Source organism: Euleptes europaea, chromosome 8, assembly GCF_029931775.1.
Source record: "Euleptes europaea isolate rEulEur1 chromosome 8, rEulEur1.hap1, whole genome shotgun sequence".
In the NCBI taxonomy this organism is placed as follows: domain Eukaryota; kingdom Metazoa; phylum Chordata; class Lepidosauria; order Squamata; family Sphaerodactylidae; genus Euleptes; species Euleptes europaea.
Genome location: NC_079319.1, coordinates 57,597,370 through 57,609,538, shown reverse-complemented (window position 1 = coordinate 57,609,538; position 12,169 = coordinate 57,597,370). Strand labels below are relative to the sequence as shown.

At 44.2% G+C, this 12,169-nt stretch overlaps 1 protein-coding gene across 1 annotated transcript in view; it reads left to right on the top strand.

The window, feature by feature from the left end:
* The window catches only part of PIEZO2 (piezo type mechanosensitive ion channel component 2), a 309,479-nt gene extending 297,572 nt beyond the window's left edge, over positions 1 to 11,907 (top strand). Inside the window, exons 52-54 of the mRNA XM_056854258.1 lie at positions 5,998 to 6,077; positions 10,954 to 11,158; positions 11,480 to 11,907. Coding sequence (XP_056710236.1) covers positions 5,998 to 6,077; positions 10,954 to 11,158; positions 11,480 to 11,732 — 538 coding nt within the window. The 3' untranslated portion in view covers positions 11,733 to 11,907. The remainder of the gene's footprint in view (positions 1 to 5,997; positions 6,078 to 10,953; positions 11,159 to 11,479) is intronic.
* Positions 11,908 to 12,169: the final 262 nt, after the last annotated feature.

Here is a 12,169-nt window from a genome sequence, read left to right as displayed (position 1 = left end):
TTTCCAGAAACTTCTCAGTGGAAAAATTTCAAGTGAATTTATAATGTCCAGTATAGATTGTGATCTGATTTGATACATGTATTTGCCACATGTATTTAGTAAACAATGCTCAAAAAGTACATCAAATAAAATATATGAACTGAAATATTTTATTATAGGAGCAAAGACATAGTGTACATTTAATATGGTTGAAATGCTTTATTAAACTTTTATGTGAAAATTATTTTATTTGAATAATACAAATTTAAAGAAAATGCACAATAACAATTTCTTGTTTGAATTTTAAGAAAAAATTAGGTTACTGAAAACTGTTGCAGTATGTCCAAATTACTATGCACAATATGCCACTGTTGTCCTCTCCTCTACTTGAACAGATGTTCAGTCTTATTGAGTGCATTGGAGTTCTTCCAGTTTCACTGTCACTGGTCTGTATCTAATGATACAATCCAAAGACGTAAGGGCACCTAACAGGGGGTTATTTCTGCCAGTTCTGCCCTGTCCCCCCTGTGCTGTTTCTGAGGGTGTCCCCCCTGTGCTGTTTCTGAGGGTCCCTAATCCCCAGGAACAAAATTTCAGGGGCTTTACAGGGATGTATGCCCTGACCTGGATGGTCCAGGCTAGCCTATTTGAATGGGAGACCACCAAGGAATACCAGGGTTGCTGTGCAGAGGAAGGCACTGGCAAACCACCTCTGTTAGTCTCTTGCCAGGAAAACCCCAAAAAGGGGTCGGCATAAGTCGGCTGCGACTTGACGGCACTTTGCACACACACACACACACACACACAGGGCTGTATAAGAAAAGGGATATTGAAAGAGATCTCTACCCCTCCTAAAAGAACATACAGTGCATTCCTAAGGAGAGTTACTCCAGTCTAAGCCTGTTGAAATGAATGGGCTTAGACTGGAGTAACTCTCCTTAGGAATACACTGATAAGTGCCCTTAAATTTATTAATTTGTTTATTTAAAACATATTAATGCTGCCTTTCTGCCCAATCAGGGTTCACAAGTTGGTGAACATTAAAAAAAACATAAAAATATTTAAACAATTAAAAATACAGTTAAAAAATAATTCAATTGAAAGTGCGTAAACAAAAACACTTGAAGGAGGGCCAAAAACCATTAATGGGGATATGCCTGATGAAATAAAAAAGTCTTAACCTAGTGGCAAAAAAAACATCAATAGAGGCAGACAGATGAATCTCCCTGGGAGGGAGTTTTGGTGCCACGATGGAGAAGGCCCTTTCTCAGGTTGCCTCTCGCCTAACTTCAGATGGTATTCTTTGATATTCTGTGGCTGAATGCTGTGACTGTAACAAGCTGCTTTCTGAGCTGGAAAGGCCTCTGGGAAGAACTATTTGCCCCATATTGGAGCTGCATATGTGTGCAGAATACTGTGCCACAGTGGTCTGAATTGTTCTACCAATCATTCTCTGGCCAAGGGCAACTTATCACACTTCATCATCTTCACTTCCTGGAGGTGTCCTGAGTTATTAGGAGAACAGCAGATTTATGCATATCATGTGAATAGATTCACTTTTTATTCCACATACCATTTATTTTTTCTGTTACTCACTATGACTACCTCAAATTAACCAAAAACACTAAAAAGGCAACAGATGTTATTTATTTACTTCATTTATATGCTGCTTTTCTCCCCAAGGGGAGCCAAAGTAGTTTTCACTGTTCTCTTTTCCATTCTTTAGTGGTACAATGGCACCATTTGTTCTCATGGGATAATGCCTCTCTGATCATAGGCTGCATCACAGCTCTTTGATAAACCCATAGGGAGTACTTCCCTGAGGGTCCCAGTTCAGCCTTGTCTGGCTAGTAGACAGAAGGTTTCTAACTTCTTTCCCATTGGAGCAAAACAGCTTCTTACTCCACAACTTCCTTTTTTCTTCTGTTCCCCCCCATCTTAATTAGAGGGGAGTTGGATACTGTAGCTGAAGTGCTTGCCAGCCTCCAGACCTTTCTGGAGATGATGCACTGCAAAACCTCATGGGCTGTATGAAAGAGTTTTGAATTAGGTTAGAACTTCCATTTCCTCAACTGTGTTGGAAACAAAGGGGGTGGGATTCCATGTTTCAGAAGGTGGATGCTTTGGCCTTCTCCATTTCAAGGGGGCCTAAGAAGCACAGAAAGCATAAGTATAAGTAGAAGCCTCTCCAGGTCTAGATCTAAGGCCCGCTTGGAAATTTGGCAGGGGCAAGTAACCGATCTCCTTTGTCTTCTTCTGCTCCCAAGAGGAAAAGAGGAGAATTCAGAAGTGACTGAGCTGCTGAGATGTGTGGAAGGCCGTACACGTGGCAGAAGAGCTAAATGTAAGAGCAGACTGGCTCAGCAGATTGACACTAGATTAATCAGAGTGCCAGCTGCATCCTCAAGGCCTGCAACAGATTTGCCAAAGGTTTGGGAAGGTCAGCATCGACCTCTTCACAACCAGGAGAAGAGATTCATATCCAAGACCAAGATGCAGTCAAGCTGCAGGAGTCAACACTCCCGTGAGCAAATGGCCTCGAGGGCGAGGGTATGCTCTTCCTCTGATGTAGCTGTTCCCATAAATCATCCAGAAGATTCCAGACATCAAGGCAGACATGGTTCTAACCATGCCATTTTACCATCAAAGACTGATTTCAGGATCTGGTACAGTGGTCATCACAGAGACACTGACATCTACCCAGCTGACCAGACCTACTACTTCAAAGGCCACTATGTCACCCACAAACAGACCTCCTAAAGCTAACAGCTTGGATGTTGAGCAGTGCCAGCTATTACAAAACCATATACTTCCTCCTAGGGAAGGGGGGATTCACATTACCTTTTTTGCTATTTTACCGGATTAATCAAGTCAACCTCAGCTATGATGTGCTGGGTGCAGGGGCCTGCAGACAGGGTGGAAGCATGCTGGGCCATCATGTGCAGCAACAAGAATCTGATACGACTGGGAGGTGTTGAATTCAGGGTACTGTGACCTCATGGTCTAGAAGTCCAGGAACAGGTCCAAGGAACCTGTTAAGGCAGAGACATGAGCCATGGATTGCACAGCTTAAGGGCAGAACACAGGGTGCAGATTGCAATTGCTGATGATCCTACTTCCAGCTGTATCTGCGCCTGCATTAATATAGCCTAAGCAGCATATTCCATGCCTGTGTATATGTAAGGTGCTTATGCAGCAGCAATAATCAGTGATGATCTACAGCCACTCAGTTGGGTATGTGTAGATGGTTTCTTTGAAACCATCAAATGTACTTGTGTGCCTGCAGCTCAGTTGAAAGCCAGAACTTTCAACTGTTGCTGCCCCCATCCCTAAATCTTCAGATATGGGCTCTTAAGCAGAAGGCGTGGGTAGACTGTTTGGCTTCCTCAATCTTCTGACCAATCCAGGCTCTGGGAAATTGGGGCTCTCAGTCCTCCCCTCTCAGCAGTTCTGAACTGTGGAGAGGTTGAATAACAAATCAGGTTTTGCTGGAAATAAGGATTTTAGCAAGGCTGGAGCCAGACATGCGGGGCTGATTGTACCAGGACGTTTTCAACTACACAATTTACAAGACAATTTACGATTTCAAGATCCTCTTGTTCTATTGGATGCTAGTTCCATCACAGTACTCATCCACAGAATATTCCTTACTATCATTCACCCTCCTGGACCATGAGTGTGATATGCTGAACCCACTGGACTATTATTGGGAAGATGATGACAGTGTTTAGTGACCACCCAAGTGCTTTGTCCATTTACCAGATGAGTTGATGACAAACATGAAACACAAGCATGCAAATGCAAGAGGTTTACAATGACATGCTCTACTTTATGCATGTATGAAAAGCTGAATCAGAGTGCATCTTAAATGAAAAGTCAGAAATATGCATTCTTGTTGTTTGTGACTTTGTGATGGTTCATGATTTACCACATAGCCACATTCTCATGCTAGCTTGCTAGGGAAATGGTTGTTGCAGAACTAATGCCACATAATGGATGCCACATAATGGACATGTCTAACCAAGTCAATTGTATACTTCATCCAGAAATATCTCAGTATTTTCATTATGGGCTGTGTGGAATACTGTTCCTTACCTCTTCTGTTGCTGGCTGTCCAGACAAAATGGAGTTTGTCAATTCAAGGTCTGCATCCCTTTCTTACAAAGCTGTCTTCACTGCATCAACAGCCTTGCATCAAACAGCCTTCACTGCATCAACAGCCTTTCTTAATAGGGAAGCTTGAGATGTGTCATCTGTTTTAATTGTTGCCGTAACCACATAATAATTGGCACACTGGATATGTTTGGTGCAACTAATGGCAGGCTATTGGTAAATTCAATATTTACTCCATTGCTTCTGTTGTTGGATCCTGTGTTCTCAGTCAGTCCAGTGATCTGATCTGGAAATAGTTTGCTGTAATTCTTCCAGCAGATGGAAACTTCGTAGGACTACCGTATATACCCATGTATAAGCCTACCCGCGTATAAGCCGAGGTGCCTAATTTCTCCCCAAAAATGGGGAAAATATAGGCACCTGCGTATAAGCCGAGGGTCGACTTATAACCTCTCCCCCCCCCCCCCCGCAGGCTTACCTTCTGGGCTCCTGGCAGCGGGAAGTGGCGCGGGCCTGGCAGGGGCGGCAGCGCGGCCTCCCTGCAGCCGCAGGGGGCCTTTGGAGGCCGCTCCCGGCCCAGAAAAGGTGATGGGGGCGGCGGAGCGGCCTCCCTGCGGCCACAGGAGGCCTTTGGAGGCCGCTCCCGGCTGGGGAAAGGCGGCGGCGGTAAGTTCCCCCCTCCCTCCTCCCTCCTCCCTCCCCCCTCTACCATATTGACCCATGTATAAGCCGAGTTCTGCTTTTTCAGCCCTTTTTTTGGGCTGAAAAACTCGGCTTATACGCGAATATATATGGTATGTGTATTTTTTCTCTCTCAGTAGTGTCCTTCGCTACTTATTACAGACATTGGAGATAGCTGATATTTCCATAAACCGGTAACACCTGAAGCATTCTACATCAAGTCAATAAGTACTCTTTGAAATCTGTTCCTGTCCTCAAAAAATGGTAATTTGCAAGGGGTTTTCAATGATAGGAGAGAAAATAATTGGCCATATCTGAGCAAATGAAATGAATGCATATTCAAATATGGAATGTACCAATACTTGAAAAATAGTTGAACTGATAAATTCAATACGTCCATCTCAGGGCAATATGCAGAGGTAGTTTTCCATCTAGGCATGGGGACCCAGACCTGCTTAGCGTCAGTGAGACATTTATAGTAAAATCTTCAGCAGATCTTCTCAACATCTTACCGAAGTCTACTCGGTGGGGCTTGGTGGTGGTGGAAAGTGCTGCCAAACTGCAGCCGACTTATCGTGATACCATAGGATTTTAATGGCAAGAGACATTCAGAGGTGGTTTGCCATTGCCTGCCTCTACATGTGACTCTCGACTTCCTTGGTGGTTTCCCATCCAAATACTAACCAGGGCTGACCCCTCTTAGCTTCTGAGATTGGGCTAGCCTGGGTCATCCAGGTCAGGGCCAGTGGGGCTTACTCCCAGGAAATGTTGTTAGGATTGCATGGTTAGCTACCCTGAAATACTTTGGATTTGGCTTGGGGTAGTGAATATATCCCTAATACAATTGTGTACATTGTTTCACAGAGTTGTCAAATTAAAATTTCATAGAAATATTGCCATTAAAAATGGCACCGTCTTTTGTCAGTGGTGTATAAATGGCAAAACACAAAAGGGGAAATTCACTGTAATGACACTGTAATGTTTCTCACATCCCTGTGTTCGCTCTGCAAGTAATAATTTTAATCACCTGCAGAACACCTTCTTCTCCCTGCCTAAAATGTAAGAGGCAGGATTCATTGGGTAACGGATGCAATCCCTAAGAATGGGAAGGGGAAGTGACCAGTTACGACTGAATTTAAGGTTACTGCACCATTTCGTTTTAAAGTGTGCATGTGCTCTGTATACCGACTTAAATTGGCATCTCCCTTCATTTTGCTTTTTCAGGATTCTAAGAAATGTATATCCACATTACATCAAGGCACCTAGTGATTCTCTTGCCAAACCATTAAAGCAACTTATGACAGGTATGGATTTTCAGCAGTAAGCTGCTTACCGGTTCCAATAGCAAATACTCTCTGATTTTGCACCTGGGTCACCTAGTGTGTTGGTGGTCCTTCCAAACAATAATTCTCTGATCCTGCTACTGCCGCTTTCTCTTGTTTATCTGCGGTTGCCAGCTATCTTAGTGAAAGGCTGGTGTGGAAGGACAGAATGACGCCTTCCCGCTGTGCCCTACAACGCTGGCCAGCGTCGTGGAAGAGCAAAGGCCTGGGCTGAGCCACACAGAGAATGAGATTTTCTCCTCTTTCCCCTTCATGCCGCTATTGGCCTCTCAGGCCCTAAGGTACAACTGCTGCCGTGGGGTGAGCAAGAGCATAGCAAATGGGCAGGCTTCCTAAGGAAATGGGGGAGGGGAGGCTGTCAAACCACAGGCTTCTTCTCTCTGTTTTGCTGCTGGTTAGCTCATGTTCCACACCCATTTTAATATAAGAACATGAGAAAGGCCACACTGGATCAGACCAAGGCCCATCAAGTCCAGCAGTCTGTTCACACAGTGGCCAACCAGGTACTTCTAGGAAGCCTACAAACAAGATAACTGTCAAAAAAAAAAAAATAAGCTGTTTGATAAGCTGTCAAAAAAAAAAATCGGTACAGTTCGGATTCGGCCAAATTTGGCCGTTGTGGGTTCGGTACGTGCCGAAGTCCGAACTCCCCCACTTCGGATCCGTTCAATTCGGCGGGAATTCAAAGTTCGGAAACAAATTCGGCCGAATAAAGCCATTAAAAACACAACCGTGCCTTTCCGCGGCTCTGGGGGGGGGGCATTTTTGGGCTTAGAGGTCCCAAACCTTTGGCAGAGCTTCAAAGGACGTTTATTGAAAGACTCCCCAAGTTTTGTAAAGATTGGGTCAGGGGGGGCTGAGATATGGGCCCTGAAAGGGGTCCCCCCACCCTTAATGTTGTGCATCTCTCAGCAGAGCTTGCCGCCCACGCACAAAGCTCCCAGCCCGACAACAGCGGAGAAATTAGCAAAACAACTGCAAACACAACCTTGTTAAACAACACCTTTGCAACACACAACTGAAACCTCCCCCCTCAAACCAGGGAGCGAGAGACTCGAGGGGGAACACACACCCCAGGCAGAACCGACGAAAGCCCCCTTTGGCTTCCCCCCCACCCACAGAAACTGCTCCCTCCCCACACACACACAGACTCTGCTTTCCCCCACACACACACACATACACAGGAGAAAAATTATAGATTAAAGCCCCCAAAGGGGTCTTACTGTGGCTGTCTTCTGTTCCATCAGGACGGGCTGTAATCCAAGATGATTCCAATTAGGCACGGAACGTTTTGCTCTGGAGAGATGCACACAGGATCGGATCGGCTGCCCCATTCATCCCAATAGGGGAAAGGGGAAAGGGGAAAGCCCATATCTCGGGACCCCCTGACCCAATGTTCACAAAACTTGGGGGGTTCCTTAAGAAGCTTAATCTAAAGTTCCAGTGAAAGTTTTGTGTCTGCACCCCAAAAAATGCACCCCCTGCAGCCATGGAAAGAGAAAAGGGGGGAGGCGATATTTCTGCCCCCACTGAACCCATCTTTACAAAACTTGGGTAGTATCTTAAGAATAATTCACTGAAGCTATGATAAAAGTTTGGGGGCTATATCCCCAAAAAAGCGCCCCCTGCAGCCACATAAATGGAAAAGGGGGGAGGGAAAAGGGGGAGAGCCCATATCTCGAGACCCCCTGACCCAATGTTTACAAAGCTTGGGGGGTATCTTAAGAACACTGGTCTGAAACTCCGCTCAAAGTTTGGGATTTGTACCCCCAAAAATGCGCCCCCTGCAGCCATGGAAAGAAAAAGGGGGGGAGCCCATATCTCGGGACCCCCTGACCCGATGTTTACAAAACTTGGAGGGTACCTTAAGAAGCTTCATCTGAAGTTCCAGTGAAAGTTTTGTGTGTGCACCCCAAAAAATGCGCCCCCTGCAGCCACAGAAAGGAGCGAATGTGCACAAGCACCCCACACACACACACGAGGATTTCGCTCTCTCTCTCTCTCTCCCTGGCCGGGCCGCACATCAGCTGATTCCTCCAGTACTCAATCCTGACTGATTGGCCAGAAGAAGACCCAGCTTGCCCACCGATTGGCCGGGGGAGGAGAATGCTGCTTACTGACGGTTATGCTGCTTACTGACGGCCGAATTGGCCGAATTTATTCGCGAACTCCCGAACTCGCTGTATTCGGCCCCCCCGGTTGCCCGCCAGTTTTGAGTTCGGATCCGTCCGAACAGAAAAGCAACGAATCAGGGGAAATTCGGTTGATTTTCAGTTCGGACCGAACCGAATTGACAGCTCTAGATAACTGCAGCAATATTGTCCTGCCTGTGTTTCAAAGCACCCAATATAATATTGGGAAAAGCTAAGAGCTTCTACGATAGACAGACAGCTTCTGTTCCTGATTCGAGCCCTATATGAAAGAACCACAATACGGGTAAGATGTAACCATCAAGGGCAGCTTACCGACCCCATTGTAACAAGGAAGGGGGTCAAACAGGGCTGCATACTAGCGCCACTGTTGTTCAATTTTTACATCAATGATATGGTAGCATGTTTAAATAAGCAAGAGCTGCACCCCCCAAAACTGGTGGACAGGCACATTCCTCTGTTACTATATGCAGATGATGCCGTTCTTCTTTCTAGAACACCTATTGGCATCAGGAGGGCATTGCGCCTGCTTGCGATCTATTGCACTGATAATTGGAGGTTAATCACTCAAAAACTAAAGTAATGGTCTTTGCCAATAAGCCAAAACTTCACTCCTGGAGTCTGAATGAGATTAATATAGAGCAGGGACACTCCTATAAATACCTGGGTGTGGTCTTTCAGGCAACAGGTTTAAGGAATTCTCACATAGCCCATGTCTCCGCCAATGCCCAAAAAAGTGCCGCAGCTATATTAAAAAAAAATTGGACTAAGGGAGGACACTCAGTTACAGCTGCTGTTAAGTTATATAAAGCCAAAACCCTTTCCCAAATGTTATATGGGGGGCTGCTTATTAACACCGCAAATTACTCCAGGTTGGAGAAGATCCAATCCAAATTCCTGAGAGCTGTACTACAAGTCCCTCCCAGTGTCTCCAATGCTGCAATTCGAATGGAGACAGGGGAAGTAACAATTGAAGCAAGGATATGGATTGTCTCAATCTCCTATTGGGTCAAAATAGCTTCACTTCCCAAAGGACTTGTTAACCTAATTCTGTATGACACTTTTGTTTCCCCCTGGTTGAGAAATCTGATGAATAAACTAGGCTGCTATGGTCTCTCACAACATCTGCTCCTATCAATGGACTATCCACAGGCCAGAGCCCTGATCAGGCAAAGAGTTCTGGAAAGACAGCATGACCTAAGTAGAATCAAAAACATGTGCTACAATTGCAGCACTCTTACCAACGTGGTCCCAATGTCTTACCTTTCCCACTTAGTCCAGACTACAGGAGGGCCTTCACCCCGATGCGTTGTAACTCACTCCCTTCAGCCGTTTTGGAAGGGAGATACAAAAAGATACCATATACAGGACGTTTATGCCCCTGCTCTGATGGGAGTATTGAGACCCTTGAGCACGTTGTGTTCGAATGTAAAATCTATAACAAGATACGAGAAGCCGTTCTTTCTGTATTATCGGGCCTCCCAGGGCGATCCAGAGCTTTTCGTCTTTCTAACATGCTCTCAGACAAGGATATGGAGATAACTTTTAAAGTGGCCAAATTTGGGTGGCAAGCTATGAGAATCAGGTGTGCATGGGTCGAACTTAACGGTTGAGCGATTTTAGATTTATTTTTATGTTAATACAAATTATTTAATATTTTTAAAATTATGCGCTTAACGGATGTTATGAGAGATTGTAAGAAGTTATAGGGGCTCGCACTTGACACTCTTTTATATGTGTTAGGTTATGTATGTATATCTGGTATGTTTTTATGCTGGTCTTGGACCGTATTAAACTCTTTTCACTTCACTAGGCATGCTTCTCTGAACCTGGAGAGAATAGGTATGCCTCATGACTAGTATCCATTTTTTACTAGTAGCCATGAATAGCCCCCTCCTCCATGAACACGTCCACTCCCCTCTTAAAGCTTTCCAAGTTGGCAGCCATCACCACATCCTGGGGCAGGGAGTTCCACAATCTAGAAAGATAATATTCAAATGTGGATCATCACAGCTTCTGGAAAAAATTGAGATTTTCTTAAATGAAATTAAAGGTCAGACCAGCCGAGATCCTGCAAGTTCCACATCACATTTCAAGCATATTTTTTATTGTTAAATATCAGCTGCAGGAGCCGCTGACTCAGATTGGTCAATGTGGTGGGGGTGGGGATTTTAGTCTTTCTCCCCATTCCATTTTCCCAGTCTCAAATGGCCATCTGGAGCTATTCACTCAGTTGGCAGAAACATTCAGTCAACCTTTATTTCCCCTCAGTGGTGCAAATAATGGCTCCAGGAAGCTGTTTCAGGTTGGGGAAATGGCAAGAGGACACAGTTAACCCCTCCCCACTTTACTGTATACTGCAGCCCTAACCATGAAAATATACTGAAGACACAATCACAGATGTTCCAACAATACATTTTTACCACACCTTTGTTAAAATTTGGTACCTCCCCCCAGGACCAGATGAAAATACCTTCAGTGTGACCTAGCCCATAGATCACCAGGTGGCCTGAGTTACCCACACAGCCTTTGTATGCAAATAGTTACTCAAGTCTAAGCCCATTGAAATCAATGGACTGGAGGACCTTTGCATAGCATTGCATTGTCAGTCCCTTGACATTATTAAAATATAATGGGTAAGGCATAGTATTATGAGCTACTGACAACATGGTTTCTCATTTTGGTAGGTGGTGAATTTACAAACCTTACCGTTGCATTGGTCAAGAATAAAGATGATAATAGCAATGATAATAGTGATGAATTTCATGAGTGGTGGATCGTCAACCAGGAAGACAAAAAAATCATGAAAGGGGATAAGCAAGCCAGCCTGGAACTTATTGTATTCAGTGACAAAGTTAGCCCTCCTAGCCTTGGATTCTTGGCAGGCTATGGGTAAGCCACAATCTTTTAGTAACATCAGAATATCATGTATAACATTTCACTGAACTTCAATAACACTAATTCTGCTCTGGAACAGAACTGCTACAATTTATTTTTCAGTGTGTGTTATGCCATCATTTGATAAAATCTCATTGCATTTTCCATGACATTCAGGGTACTACGATCCTAGATCTTATTGATTTTTGGAGTATGGGAAAATATTATTTTCATGAATTTTAAATTCTTAGTTTCTTTGTAGTACCCAGATTTCGTCACTTCATGATTGTGCTTGAAATAACTCTTGATTTTAAAAAATCCTCTCTTATTTTGCAGTATCATGGGATTATATGCCTCTGTTGTCCTGGTGATAGGAAAATTTGTCCGTGAGTTCTTTAGTGGAATTTCCCACTCCATAATGTTTGAAGAGCTTCCCAATGTGGATCGTATCCTGAAGTTGTGTACAGATATCTTCTTGGTTCGAGAGACTGGTGAACTGGAGCTGGAGGAAGACCTATATGCAAAACTAATATTCCTGTACCGCTCACCAGAGACTATGATCAAATGGACTAGAGAGAAAACAAACTGATCTCTTGTGATTCTCCTTGCAAATGAAGATGACTTCGTCCAATTTTCTTTTTTAAAAAGCACAACGTTCTCTTAAGAGCTAAGCCTTTTATAATTGGGTAGCGATGAATTTTTATTTCATGGAGCCTGTCTGGTTGGTTCCCTCAAAATTCATGCTGCCTTTCAAATCGAAGATGGGAGATAAACCCTAATCTTTGTTTTCAAATGCAACTCCTCTAACATCAGAGTGATAATGCTTTTCAGTTTAGTAAACAAACTGTTTGCCATCCTTGTCTGGCTACAGTAACACCTTGGGCTTAACTTGTCCTCTCCAGAAGGAAGGATATGACATGTGAACTGGTCCTCACTTTTTTTGGAGTGATACATCTTGGATCATGAGATCTCCTACTTTTCATCACTGATGTTCAAGGGACAGCAGGTGTTGAAGTTGCCTTTTTA